This window comes from Equus caballus, chromosome 26 (assembly GCF_041296265.1).
Source record: "Equus caballus isolate H_3958 breed thoroughbred chromosome 26, TB-T2T, whole genome shotgun sequence".
Taxonomy (NCBI): domain Eukaryota; kingdom Metazoa; phylum Chordata; class Mammalia; order Perissodactyla; family Equidae; genus Equus; species Equus caballus.
The window spans coordinates 37,403,877-37,415,929 of NC_091709.1; the positions used below are offsets into that span (position 1 = coordinate 37,403,877).

At 45.8% G+C, this 12,053-nt stretch overlaps 1 protein-coding gene across 15 annotated transcripts in view; it reads left to right on the plus strand.

Annotated features, from left to right (window-relative positions):
• Positions 1-12,053, plus strand: part of ITSN1 (intersectin 1) — a 213,988-nt gene that overhangs the window by 151,654 nt on the left and 50,281 nt on the right. For 9 of the 15 annotated variants that reach the window (XR_011433019.1, XR_011433018.1, XM_023630068.2 and 6 more), the window contains 2 exons: positions 2,622-2,739; positions 4,452-4,643. Coding sequence is in view for 13 of the 15 variants with exons in the window: in XM_023630068.2 (XP_023485836.1) it covers positions 2,622-2,739; positions 4,452-4,643 (310 nt within the window). In the remaining 2 variants the exon portion in view is untranslated. Of the gene's footprint in view, positions 1-2,621; positions 2,740-4,451; positions 4,644-5,005; positions 6,507-12,053 lie in introns of those variants that run through there. The other 6 variants (XM_070252567.1, XM_070252570.1, XM_023630073.2 and 3 more) reach the window with 1 other exon arrangement.

The following is a 12,053-nucleotide window of genomic DNA, read 5'->3' on the forward strand; positions in this document are numbered from 1 at the left end:
CTGTGTCGAGTCTCCTTCAGTGTCGTGGTCTTATAGAAGTGGACCTTTCCATCAGTGGCATTATAAGGTGTGATGTACCATAAATGTCTCACAACATTTTCAGCTCCTGCGCATGTGCATGTGCGTGTGCGCGTCCTCAGGTCACCGTTGTGTCGAGGCGGACCTTGGTCAGGCAGGGGAAGATGTATATTGAGGTGAGCCTAGGAAAAGGGAATGGTACCTTTCTGTGCATATAGGGCAGCTAATTAAAAAAATAGGGCCGAAAGAGTGAAGAGTGAGCCGGTGGACTAAAGAAATGTGTCGTGGCCAGAATGGAAGGCACAGCCTGGAGTGTAGCCAAAGATAAAACTTCCCCTGAGGGGTTCGCTGCTGGGCAGCCATGAAACACTGTCCAGCAGGGCTGACCAGATACAGTTTACTGGCGCAGGAATTGACCTTCGGAGTCCCAGGATCCACTCTTTTTAATGTGTCTGCTCCTTCGCTGGGTGAGGAGAAGCCTTCTTCAGAGCAGTGGGTTGCATTCCCTGTGTAGAGTCGTGCTGTTGTCCCCTGATTGGCCTTCTGAGCCACACATCCCTCTCCTGTTCTAAAGACTTGAGTGACCCCTCCCTTCCTCCTCAGCCTGCTGGCAAAGGTTTCCCTCGGGTGCCCCCCTTCCCTCTTCAGCCATGCATCTTAGCAGTCTGACCACTCATCGGCGACTTCTCCACTCCAGCCTCGTTTGGTGATCTGCTCTCTTGAAAGCAGTCAACACCGCAGCCTCTCATGCCTCACTCCCTTTGCTCATCACGTCTCCCCAAGTGGTGGTCCTGCCTCTGCCCCGTTCCTCAAGAGCTGGCCAAATCCCACTTCTTCTGGAAGCTTTCTGTGACCATCCCACCAGAAGTGACATCTCCTTCCCCTGAACTATGGTGGCCACGATGCCTGCACCACTCTGGGTATTTAATATTGATGCTAATGTGATTACTTAGCTTTCCATGCATATTTCTTATTTCTGCATGTAGGTTATCAACTCCTTGAAGGCAGCAACCAGGGTTTTTCATCCTCACACTCCTAGTACCTTGCTCAAAAAAGAGTTTTGAATGGTTCTTGCAATCCACAATGGAGTGGGTGAATTGCCATACCCGGAGGGCTGCTGGTGCTTGAGCCAGAGTTTCTCTCGTGGTGGGATACACAAATGAAGAAACTGCCCGTGAGCTCTGTTTTCCACCCTTGTGAAACTGCAGGGGTGCGGAGAATAGTGGAGTCATGTGAGCTGTATGGCAGTAAACTAGATAGACATGCATGTGGGGACTTGTAAATGAGTGGCTTCCATCATCAGCGGATTCACTGCAAAAATAAGAGTGTCAGTCCTTGAGCCAAGGGCATGAAGTCTGTCGGACCACAGGGAAAGTGAAATTTGATCTGCATTCTAAAAGTAACCCAGAAGTATTCCTCTTGATAAATTGGCAGGTGGGAAGGCAGAGGAAAAATGGCCAAAGTTTCCTTTTCTCTTAATTTTATTTCCTTATTTTTGGAATAGGTAATATATTCACATGGTTTAAAATTCAAAAGTTACAAAAGAGGATTCAAATTTCTTCCTCCCACCCCGTCCTCAAGGGGAAACTGTTTTTATGAGAGCCTTGCTTCTAGAGATATTGTGTGTGTGTGTGTGAACACGTGTGCATGCACGTGCACATGTGTAGGTTGTTTTGAGTCCTCTGGTCCTGCTGGTATGCAGAAGGGTCGTTGTGACTTCTCATGATCGCTGCCTAGTCTTTGCCATCTCATACACGTGTGTCCTGACTGTAAGGCTTGGCTCACCAGCTTTCTAAGTTCCTCCGTGTCCTATCCCTTTCCAACAGCACCTGTATGTGAACGCTCCGTAAATGGATCTTGTGTTGAACTAGATTCAAGTGAAGGAGAAGGGAATGGCAGTGAAGAGTGTGGCTGTGGCCATCACGTAGGCCTGGTGGCCTTTGAAAACAGTGCCACGTCTAGACTCCCTGTGTTCTATACCTGTTGCGTGTACATTGCCTTGTGTCCACGGTTGTCTATTATGCACAGAGAAAGCGCAGACCGGGGTGTGAATCTTGGCTTGTCATTAACTCGCCTGTAACCTTGGGACTGTCACTTTTCTGAGCCTCATTTTCTTTCTCTGGGAAATGGAAATAGTGACAGTAGTGTTCGTCTGGAGTTGTGCAGATCAGGTGCTTAGTATCCGCCTGGCTCATAAAAAGCACCAATTAGTGTTGACTGCTGTTATTATTATTATTCCTAAAATCCATATATAATGTTGGCATTAACCATAATCTCTGCATTGCTTGATATTAACAGCTGAGAGCTAACGTCACATGTGCAGAGTTTTCTGTCCTATATGCACTGCATTCTACTCTGAATTGTGACCCATACCTCCAGCCCATGCAAAGACGTTTCAGGCCTTGCTCACCAACGACTACCACAATTTGAGTTTTAGCTACAGTCTTGTCATTTTGTAACGTAGGAATCCACTGATTTCACTGTGAATGCCATTTGTTTTTCAGTTAGGTGTAAACTTTGTGTAAGCGCTCTGTTACAAAGCAGACTGTATCATGAAAGAATACAAACGTTTTAAACATTCTGACGTAATTTTTTCTTATTAGGCACGTGGGAAAAAGCGCCAGATAGGCTGGTTCCCTGCTAATTATGTAAAACTGTTAAGCCCTGGGACAAGCAAAATCACTCCAACAGAGCCACATAAGCCGACGGCGTTCACCGCAGGTAAGCAGTTTGCAGTCTCTGCGTGGAAAATGGTCTGCGTGCCGTGTGGATCTTTCCACTCAGCGTTCTCATGAAGTATCTGAGATTGCCTTTCGCATCTGCTGTAAGCACTGCTTGTACTTGGTGGGGCTGATGCCCAGCTAATGTGATATGGAATATGTCTTTCAAAAGGACCAAATATCTCGGCAGCTTTGCCGCGCTGGGCACAACAGAGCCCTTGTTGGGACTCTCTTCGTAAAGGAGTCATGAATGCCGTGGCCTTAAAGCTAGATTTTTCTCTTGATTTCTTTCCAGCTGTTTAAATGGGGATTTGGGCCAGGGGGTGAGGGGACAAAAAGGGACTCCTAAAAATAAATGGCTGGGGTCTAACTAGGTCAGGAGATTGAGCTGGAGGCCACGGGGGTCTGTTGGTTATAATGTGCTGCTCACTGAAGACTAAAATAACTCCCCTGTGACATTTCCTGCGAACAGAGGGGCTTCGCTTAACGGGCAGGATGTTGCACGCACCCTCCTAAAGGACAGAAAAAGCACAGAGGGCCCTGCAGCTGAGCTGGTTGGCTATTTTCTGATTAAAGAGACCAAATTAGATGCTTCAGGAGTCTTTGAGATGGGTAGGGTTAAGGGAGCAGAGTGTTTTCTTTAGGTCTTTAAGCCACCAATTTTTGGGTGGCATTTGTGGAAAATGCAGAATTTTCATTCCAGTACCTTGTCGTTAAATGTCTGTGCTATACGTCCCCAGTGAAATAAGATTAAAACTTGGCAGCCTTTGCGAGAAATGAAAGGATCGGCAAACTTTGTGACTTGATTCCCGACCTCAGCTGGGCCTCTTTGCTTGAGCCGTGGCCTCATGTGGGCAGAGGGGTGTGGTGCCAGCTAGGTCTCCTCTCTTATGAGGAGGCCTGGAAGTGTCCCCTTCATCAGGTTGGTTGAAACCTACAGAAATAATTTGCTGAAGTGATTGAATTACCTGGAGAATTTGAAAAACCTAAACCTTTATATAGGTTGGTTAGGAAAGATTAATTGGGGGTACATCCTAACTATGCAGACTTGTATGAAGTATAGAAATGCCATGAAATGAAAACAGTTTAACCTCCTATAGATTTGAGGGAAAAATGAGAAAAGAAAAATTGAACTGGAAAATTCTGAATTTTGGAAATTGGAAAAAATTGAATCCGGAAATTTCTTTCTTTGAGATAAAACCTTGAGATGCAAAGATACAGCAGAATAAAAAAACTGATTTTAATTTTCACTAAGATTTGGAGTTTTCAGAGGTTAGGTGGTAATTACCCTTCCCCCTTAAAAAAAAAACAAGAACTGTAGTAACATCCCCATGATACACAGCTGTCCTGTGCAGTTGGGCCAGTCTTCCAGAGTCAGCATTTTATAGGAGTTCCCCTGCACTCAGATGGAAGTGATTCCATGGAAGCATTCAATTAGCATTGTAAATTTTCTGCTGACAAGTAAACATGAAAAAGAGGAAGATATTATGAAAACCAAAGACTTAGTGTGGAATTTTTCCTGTCGTCTTGGTTCTTAATCTTTCATCTTTCTCTGTTGCCCACACTACACAAAACCCATCAGAGCACCTCTGCTTCATTTGATCCTCTTCGGAAAGGACAAACATAATACATGAGAATAGCTAATGCCCCCCCGTTGCCCGTTGCGCAGGCTGCGCCCACGTGCGGCTGCTCACCCGGCCCTGTCTCCCGCAGTGTGCCAGGTGATCGGGATGTACGATTACACCGCCCAGAACGATGACGAGCTGGCCTTCAACAAGGGCCAGATCATCAACGTCCTCAACAAGGAGGACCCCGACTGGTGGAAAGGAGAAGTCAACGGACAAGTGGGGCTCTTCCCATCCAATTATGTGAAGCTGACCACAGACATGGACCCAAGCCAGCAATGTAAGTGCCCTGGTGGCTCCATTGCCTCTCCTCTCTGGTATCTCCCGGTAAACATGCAGCATTGCTCTGATTCTGCCGAGCTTCGTTTGCAGAACTTAAAGCTAGACCATTGCTGCGTTTGCAACAGTCTCTTTGAAGACCTTCTGTAATGGAAGACTTTATCTCGTGGGGTTGTTTTTTTGTTTTTGTTTTTTTTTTTCATTCCTTGTGTAGCATGACCCCTCCCTCCCCTCCCCCTTTCTCCTTTTCTTTTTTTTTAATCATTTTGGCACCATGCTGTTTACATGCCTGACTCATTTTCCTAGCTTGAATTTTGCTCATTGTTTTGTTTTGCTTATGTGTTGTTTTCCTCCTTTTTCTAGGAATCATATGTTGTCCATCCCCCCCTCAGGCTTGAAAGTCCTCAAAGAGACCCACTATCCCATATCACTGCCCAGAGGGATGATGGGAGATGCAGCCTTGATCATGTGACTTCCAGCATGATCACCTACTGCCTTCTGAGTAGAAGAACTCACTGCAGAGCAGTTTACCTCATTGACCTTAGTTGCATGTGATGGCAATGTCGAGTTATGACTTACAGAGATAGAAGCAAAAATTACAAAAATACACAGGGTAGTGGGTCCTTTTGTGGCTTTCCTAGTGACTCAAATTGACTTCCCCCCACCTTTGCACAGGTGCTTTCAATAGTTTTAAAATTATTTTTAAATATATATTTTAGCCTTTTAATAAAAAAAAAATTACTTCTTTGCTATTTTTGGTTTTGCAAAAAGACCCACTATCAAGGAATGCTGCATGTGCTATTAAAAAATGTTCCAAATGTCCATAAATCTGAGACTTGATGTATTTTTTCATTTTGTCCAGTGTTACCAACTGAATTGTGTAGTTTGGGTTTCTCCCTACTATAGAAGTACAGAGGCGTTCGGTATATCTGTTTTAAAGATGTGTAGAATGAGCCCGATTAAAGAGAAGGTGTTTTGTGCTTGTGTGTGTATCAGATGTACCTTGTTGAGCATGTATTAACACATCCTGTACATAAGAAATTCGTTCTCTCCATGGCAAAAGCTCTACCCTTGTATGATGCTCTAATCATATTGCATTAATTTTATTTTGCACAGTGACCTTGTAGCCACATGAGAAAGCCCCTGTGTTTTCACTTGGTCTCAGATTTATCTAGTTGAGTTGGTGTTTTCTGTTCTGGGTTTTTAATTTCGCGTGTTCTCATGCCACAAATCCCTAGACGACACCACTGAGATTGTTCTAATCAACAATCTCTGACATCTCTTAGTCTCTGTGACGTGAAGACCTATTCCAGTGACTTTTCATGGAATGACGTATTTTGAACAAGTTAATTTTCTTGACAAGAAAGAATGTATAGAAGTCTCCCTGCAATTAATTTCCGATGTTTACATTTTTTAACTAGACTGTGGAATTTCTACAGATTAATATGAAATGGAGCTCGTGGTCCGTTTACGTGTTAGACGTGTTGTAGCTGAAGCCATGTTTGTCTTTTAAACACTAGTTGGAAGCTCTCAATAAAAATGCCCGTTGCCGACAGCACAGAAGAAAGGGTGAGGGAAGCCTCGAGCACAACCCAGCAGTCCTACTAATGACTTTTAACCCGTAGTTACCTTCTGTGTGGACGTCTCTCCCCGCGGAGACTGTGCTGGCGGTTGTGTCGAGGGCCTTCTCCACTCACATGGCGCAGAGAACGAGGACCGCTCCTCCTCGTTCACTTGCGCTTCAGTATTTTCATGGATATGAATGTAAAATATATAAATATATAAACCTGCGCTTTAACAACTGTAATACAACCTTTTGAATTAGTTCCGTGTATAGATAATTAAATTCTTCATATAAAAGTTAGACGGAAATGTCTCTGTGTTCTTGATGTTGGAACCTGGCAGTGGCGATGGGGAGGTGAACAGACGAGATGTCTGCAGGTGGGCTGCTGCCCCCGTGTCCATGGTGACGTGTGTTCTTTGAAATACAGACATCATGAGATCCTCACTGAGTCTTCTTTGAATGGCCCTCCCTCTTACCTTGTTCCCCACCCCTCCCTGATCAACATGAAAACAGTTGCCCCTTATAATACTGGTTTTGAAGAATAGAACTGCCACCCAGCTCAGTGGTTACCTATCTCACTGGGCCTTTGGAGTATGTTATTGATACATTAACAGGTGTGTGACTTGACTTGGGGTACAAAACATTTGTCTGAAAGATGTATCATAATAAGGGTCTGTTGAACATCCAAAAAATATGTGGGTAAAGGTGGAAACTTTCACATCTTCCATACTGTTGTTCACCATCCGTTTCTGCCTTGCACACTCCAGGCTCGTTGCCTTTGCAGAAATAAACCAGTGTACACGTTGATGAAACTGTTTGCCACGATGACCACATGTTTGACTCTGTTCATGAACTTTGCTTATGGGTCCTCCCCTGCCATTCAATGGAAAAGTGATTTCCTTTGTCAACTCAGCAGATATTTTAGAGGAGAGATCCACCAGGGGTGGACAGCCCTCTGGGTTCTGGGGAGAGTGTGCTGCTCACTGAGTAGAGATAGGGTCCCTGTCCTCATGGAGTTCAAGATCTAATGGGAGGAATAAGCAGAAATCCAAACTACTGCCGTCTGTATAAATAAAAGTGGTGTGTGTGTGATCAGGTAATAAGTTCTGTGCTCGGGGAAGTATGGCTGCCAGGCCTTACTGAGCAGGACATCAGAGCAGATGGGGTCGGGGAGGGCGACCCCAGGGAGAGGGTCCAAGGACCCTTCCAGGAGAAAGTGATATTTCAGCTGAGACCTGAAGGATAAGTAGGAGCCAGATGAAGCTGGGAAGAGAAGTGGCTATCCTAGGCAGAGGTGGCATGCAAAGGCCTGGAGGTGGGTGGAGAGATCTGTGTCCCTGTACCCCAACCCACCCACTGTGGAGCAACAACCAAGGCAGCAAGTCCCATCTCTTGGCAGGACCCCTTCACCTGTATAAGCCAGTGTTTCTCCAGCCTGGAGTCTGGCTAGAAGGGATACAGTTGTCAAGGTGGGTAATCCTCTATAAACTCTATATAAGCTCTCTTTCTATACTACCCGCTCTCTAGACCATTCCTCGAGGCTTGCTTCTGCGTTTGTGAAGCTGACGCAGGCTGTGTCCCCAGGAAATTGCTCTTTCCCCTCACAGATCGTTCAGTTTGCGTTTGACTGTGGAGTGTCCATCTGACCCAGTGCTTCTCAACCAGGGGGAAGGCGCCTGGCATCTAGCAGGTAGAGGACAGGGATGCCGCTCAACATCCTACAATGCATAGGACAGTCCCCCACAACAAAGAAAGATCTGGCCCCAGATGTCACCAGTACCAAGGTTGAGAAACCCTGGTCTCACCCCACCGGCCACTGTGGTTAGTGTTCACCTGGTTGCTTGTGGCCGAAAAGGCTGCCCTGTTGGTGGCCGCTGAGGTTGTTCTGGTAACTATGTTGAGTAAACTTAATCATTTAATAAGTGCATAACATATATCTGCAGCATAAAAAGTGTGCTAGAACCTTGGTTTCATATTTACACTTGATCTTACTCTTTTTGGTTATTCCTCATACTCTTTGCAATTTGCTACTATATTAAACTAAGTTGGTCATGTTATCAGAGAATCTGGTTAACAAAAAGTTGAATAAAAGGGAGAGAAAGCATCTTACTCTTCATTAAATTAGTGAAGGGACACTGGGTATCTCCTTTGGCCCAGAGTTTAAAGATGACAGATTTGGGGGGGTATGGGAGGGTGAGGTATTTGTTAAATAAAATTAACTGGTCATTAAATCTTTTAATTTCATAATTGATATTGATTTGTCTATGAGAATATATTTGCAGCTGAACTTTGGGTACACTTCTGTTCCAGTGGCATATGGACGAGAAAAATACAAATGAGATCGCCTTCCTTTTGCAGTTTTGAATTGCTTCTCTAATTCAAATTCTAGGCAGAGCAGGCCCTAGAGGGCTGAAGGAAAGGAGCGGGGCCATGTGGCCCAAGCCCCAGACGGCCCCTGCCTAGGAGGGTGTCTGGGAGAAGCTGATCTAAAGCAAGGGTTCATTCCTCTATAAAATTACCAAGTATTGCACCATTACCTGTAGGATGGAGACTGGTATCCACCCTGTTTCTGGGAGGGAGCCAGGCAGGCCCAGACTCCCATGGCAAATGGTGCCTGGGTTCTCTCCACCTTCTTTGATATGAAGAAAAAGCTAGTAACACTAGTTTAGGAAAACCCTCAAAATAGTAGGTTTAACCATATGAAATTGCCAATATTCTTATTTCCTACTGCAATTTCATGTGGGTCAACATAATACACTGTGTCATGGCCTGGCACGTCATAGGTTTGGTGCTCAAAAATGCCTGTTGAATGGGCGGGTTGAATGATGAAAACGGAGAAAGAACCGAGTTCCAGTTCTTGGTTCACACTGCCTCACCCTCAGAGGGGAAACCAAGATGTCGCTGCAGGTCCTTTTCCCGTTAGATGTCAGCTTCCCAAAGCAACAGTCTCCTTGGAAGGGGCTGCTCCTGGAGGCTCTCACTCATTTGGTCCGTGAAGGAGGCCAAGGACCAAGGATGCCAGGGCGCTGCCTCCTTCATCTGGGCCACATGTCCCTTCCAGCATGGGGAAAGCACCCACCCAGGTCTCTGTTGGGAACGGCCCTAACAAATTACCGTCGGTCCTGCTTCCTGGCAAATCAAAAATCCTCTCTGAGAGAAAGTGAATATTCATTTTTCCTTCCAGCAAAGTTATAAGTTAATCCTATTCATTCTTTTTGGTTCCAAAAATACTCAAGAGAATGTTTATGGAAACTACACTGAATGCCAGAGATCCCAAAAATGCATGGAAAAATAGCCCCTTCTTCAAAATGTCTGATATTTTGGATCTGGCAGGATAGGGAAGCATAATAAAATCAAAGATCACGATGGCCTTATATGAATATTTCACTTCAGCCAGAGTTCTCTTGGGCCTTTGCTTTAAGAAAACGCCACCCATAGAAACCAGACTCCCAGAATGTTTCCTGTGTGTAGTTATTCCATATCCGAGCTTTCCATTGCCTCTCAGAAAGGTTTTATTCTTTAAATTGAAAAGTCTCTGGGCATTTTTAAGTGGTATAACTTGAGTCACAAAAATTTAAGGTTTTGTTTGTGAAAAATGAGAATCAGCTATAAAATTCTCATGCATCAGTGCAACTTCCTGTTATGCATACTGCCTCATAGAAGCTACCATATTACTGTTTTATGTTGTCAGCAGGCTGGGTGTGTCTGTGTGAGAGAGAGAGACAGACAGACAGGACAGGCAGAGAGACAGTGATTGACAGGTGACTTAAACGCCTGTTTTGTAGCTTGGTGACAATGGGTTGAATAGTGAGGTCAGCAAGCAGATAAAAATCACTCATAGATTCTGGCGGAGGCTGACAGCTGCTTTTTCCACATCTGCTTGGCCCGTAGTGTCAGGGTGATGTTGCAAGCCTCAAAAGAGGAAGTGTCCCTTCCCTTGACTCAGCCCATCATGCTTCTTAAAGTTGGACAGGTCCTCCTCTTGATGCGGTTTCTCCTCACTGGCCCAGGAGAGGGAAAGTCACTTTTGATCTGCCATTTTTCATCAAGGAAGCTGTGTCAGAGTATTGAACAACTTGACTCCCCTTACATGTGCCATGCTGTCCCTTCCCCTCTTGGTCCCTGTCACGTAGTCGTGCACACTGATCCACCTGATTGCACTCCAGGCCCCGTCAGGAAAGTGGGGAAAGGTCAATGGTCGGGGCGGGGGGGGGGCGGGGGGGGGGATGTGCAGAGATGCTCTGTGAGGATTAGTGGATGAAGTTGAGAACTTGGAGAACTGAGCACCAGCCCTGCACTTTGTAGCTGAGAATGCTGAGGGTCTGGGAGCTACAGTGACATTCTCGAAGGCAGCTCCCAGACTCCCGGGCTGGTCCTCTTCCACATCCTACTGTTTAAGGACAGCCCCATCTATGCCAGGGCCTCAGAGCTGCCCACCTCCATGTAATCAGTGACTGCGTCTGTGGAAAGATGGAGAACGGGTTCCTCTTCCTCCGTGTGGTCCTCTTACTGCTGGGGTTGCGGTGGGAGTCTGGAGCTGTTAGTGAGGATTCCATCACATTGCTGTACCTTCTCAACACACAAGCTCAAGACACAGCTAGCCTCCTCAGCCTTAAGTCCTTTCTCACCCGACCGCGGGCGAATCTTCCAATGACACAGGCTTGGCGGAGATGCCCTTACTCTGTGCCAGCCTAAGAACATGTGTTGCTGTAGCTTCTCAGTTTTCATTCCTGGCCTTTGCCAAAAATACGTCGTGCTATATATGATAACACAGCTAATCTACGAATTCAGTGTAATATTTGACACCATTTCTTTTAAAATTTTGGAACATTTTTTTTCCCTATAGGCAGATAGTAGGGAAAGGGGTATGGATCATCATAACTGTATCCTGGGCCATTAAAGAGGCTAGGAAGCAATACAAGATGGCGGTTCAGAGCAAGGGTTCAAATCCCAGCCCTGCCACTTACTAGTGTAATTGTGGGCAAGTTACTTAACCTTTGGGCTTCAGTTTCCTCATTTACATATGGAGAGATAATAATAACACCTAGGAGATAGTAAGCCCCCAATAGATATTAGCTCTGTTGTTATTGTTGCTGGAGAGAAAAGGCATTTGTGCCTGGTCAGTGAGCATCACAGAATCCATTTAACTGGCTTCCTGCTTTCTTGCATTGAACTCAGCACATTGGGTTGTGTGCATTTTAAGACTTTTCAGAAAACGTGCTTTTGCAGATTGGGGATCTCAGAGAGAAAAGATTGGACAGCTTTCCTTAAAACTTTCAGACGTCTTGTTCATTTGTGCACAAATCAGGGCTCCCTTTGTCTGTTAGCAGGAGGCCCACCTGTGTGGAAGCAAGCAGCTTTTTCCAACACCTCACCCTGCTCCCTAGACGTGCAGTGGCTCTCCGGACTTTCGGCCACAGCCTCGTCAGCAGACTCTTGGCGGATGGGGAGAAGCTGCCCTGTGTTTCACACGGCTGGCGGTGGGGAGGCCAACAGAGCAAACGGAATGTGCAAGGCTTTTAAATGTCACGTCTGTGTTGGCAGGCCCATGCAGCGCTCCACAATAAACCTGTCACAGATGCATTGAGTCACTGGGTCCTTTATTTCTCATCACTGCATTCTGTGGCCTTGTGTTCTCCTGCCAGCAAAGACTGGAACGTTCAGCCCCAAAACATGCCAGCAGCTCATTTTTTTTTAAAGCAACCACGCAGCTTAGATAAGGGGCATGTCTCCCTAGGGGGTGCATCCCCAAAGCGCCGTCTCCAGAGCAGCCACCCCCAGCATGCTTAGAGACCGGGAGGTTAATTCTCTCCTGCCCCACTGCCCACACCCCTAAATGCCTGTCAG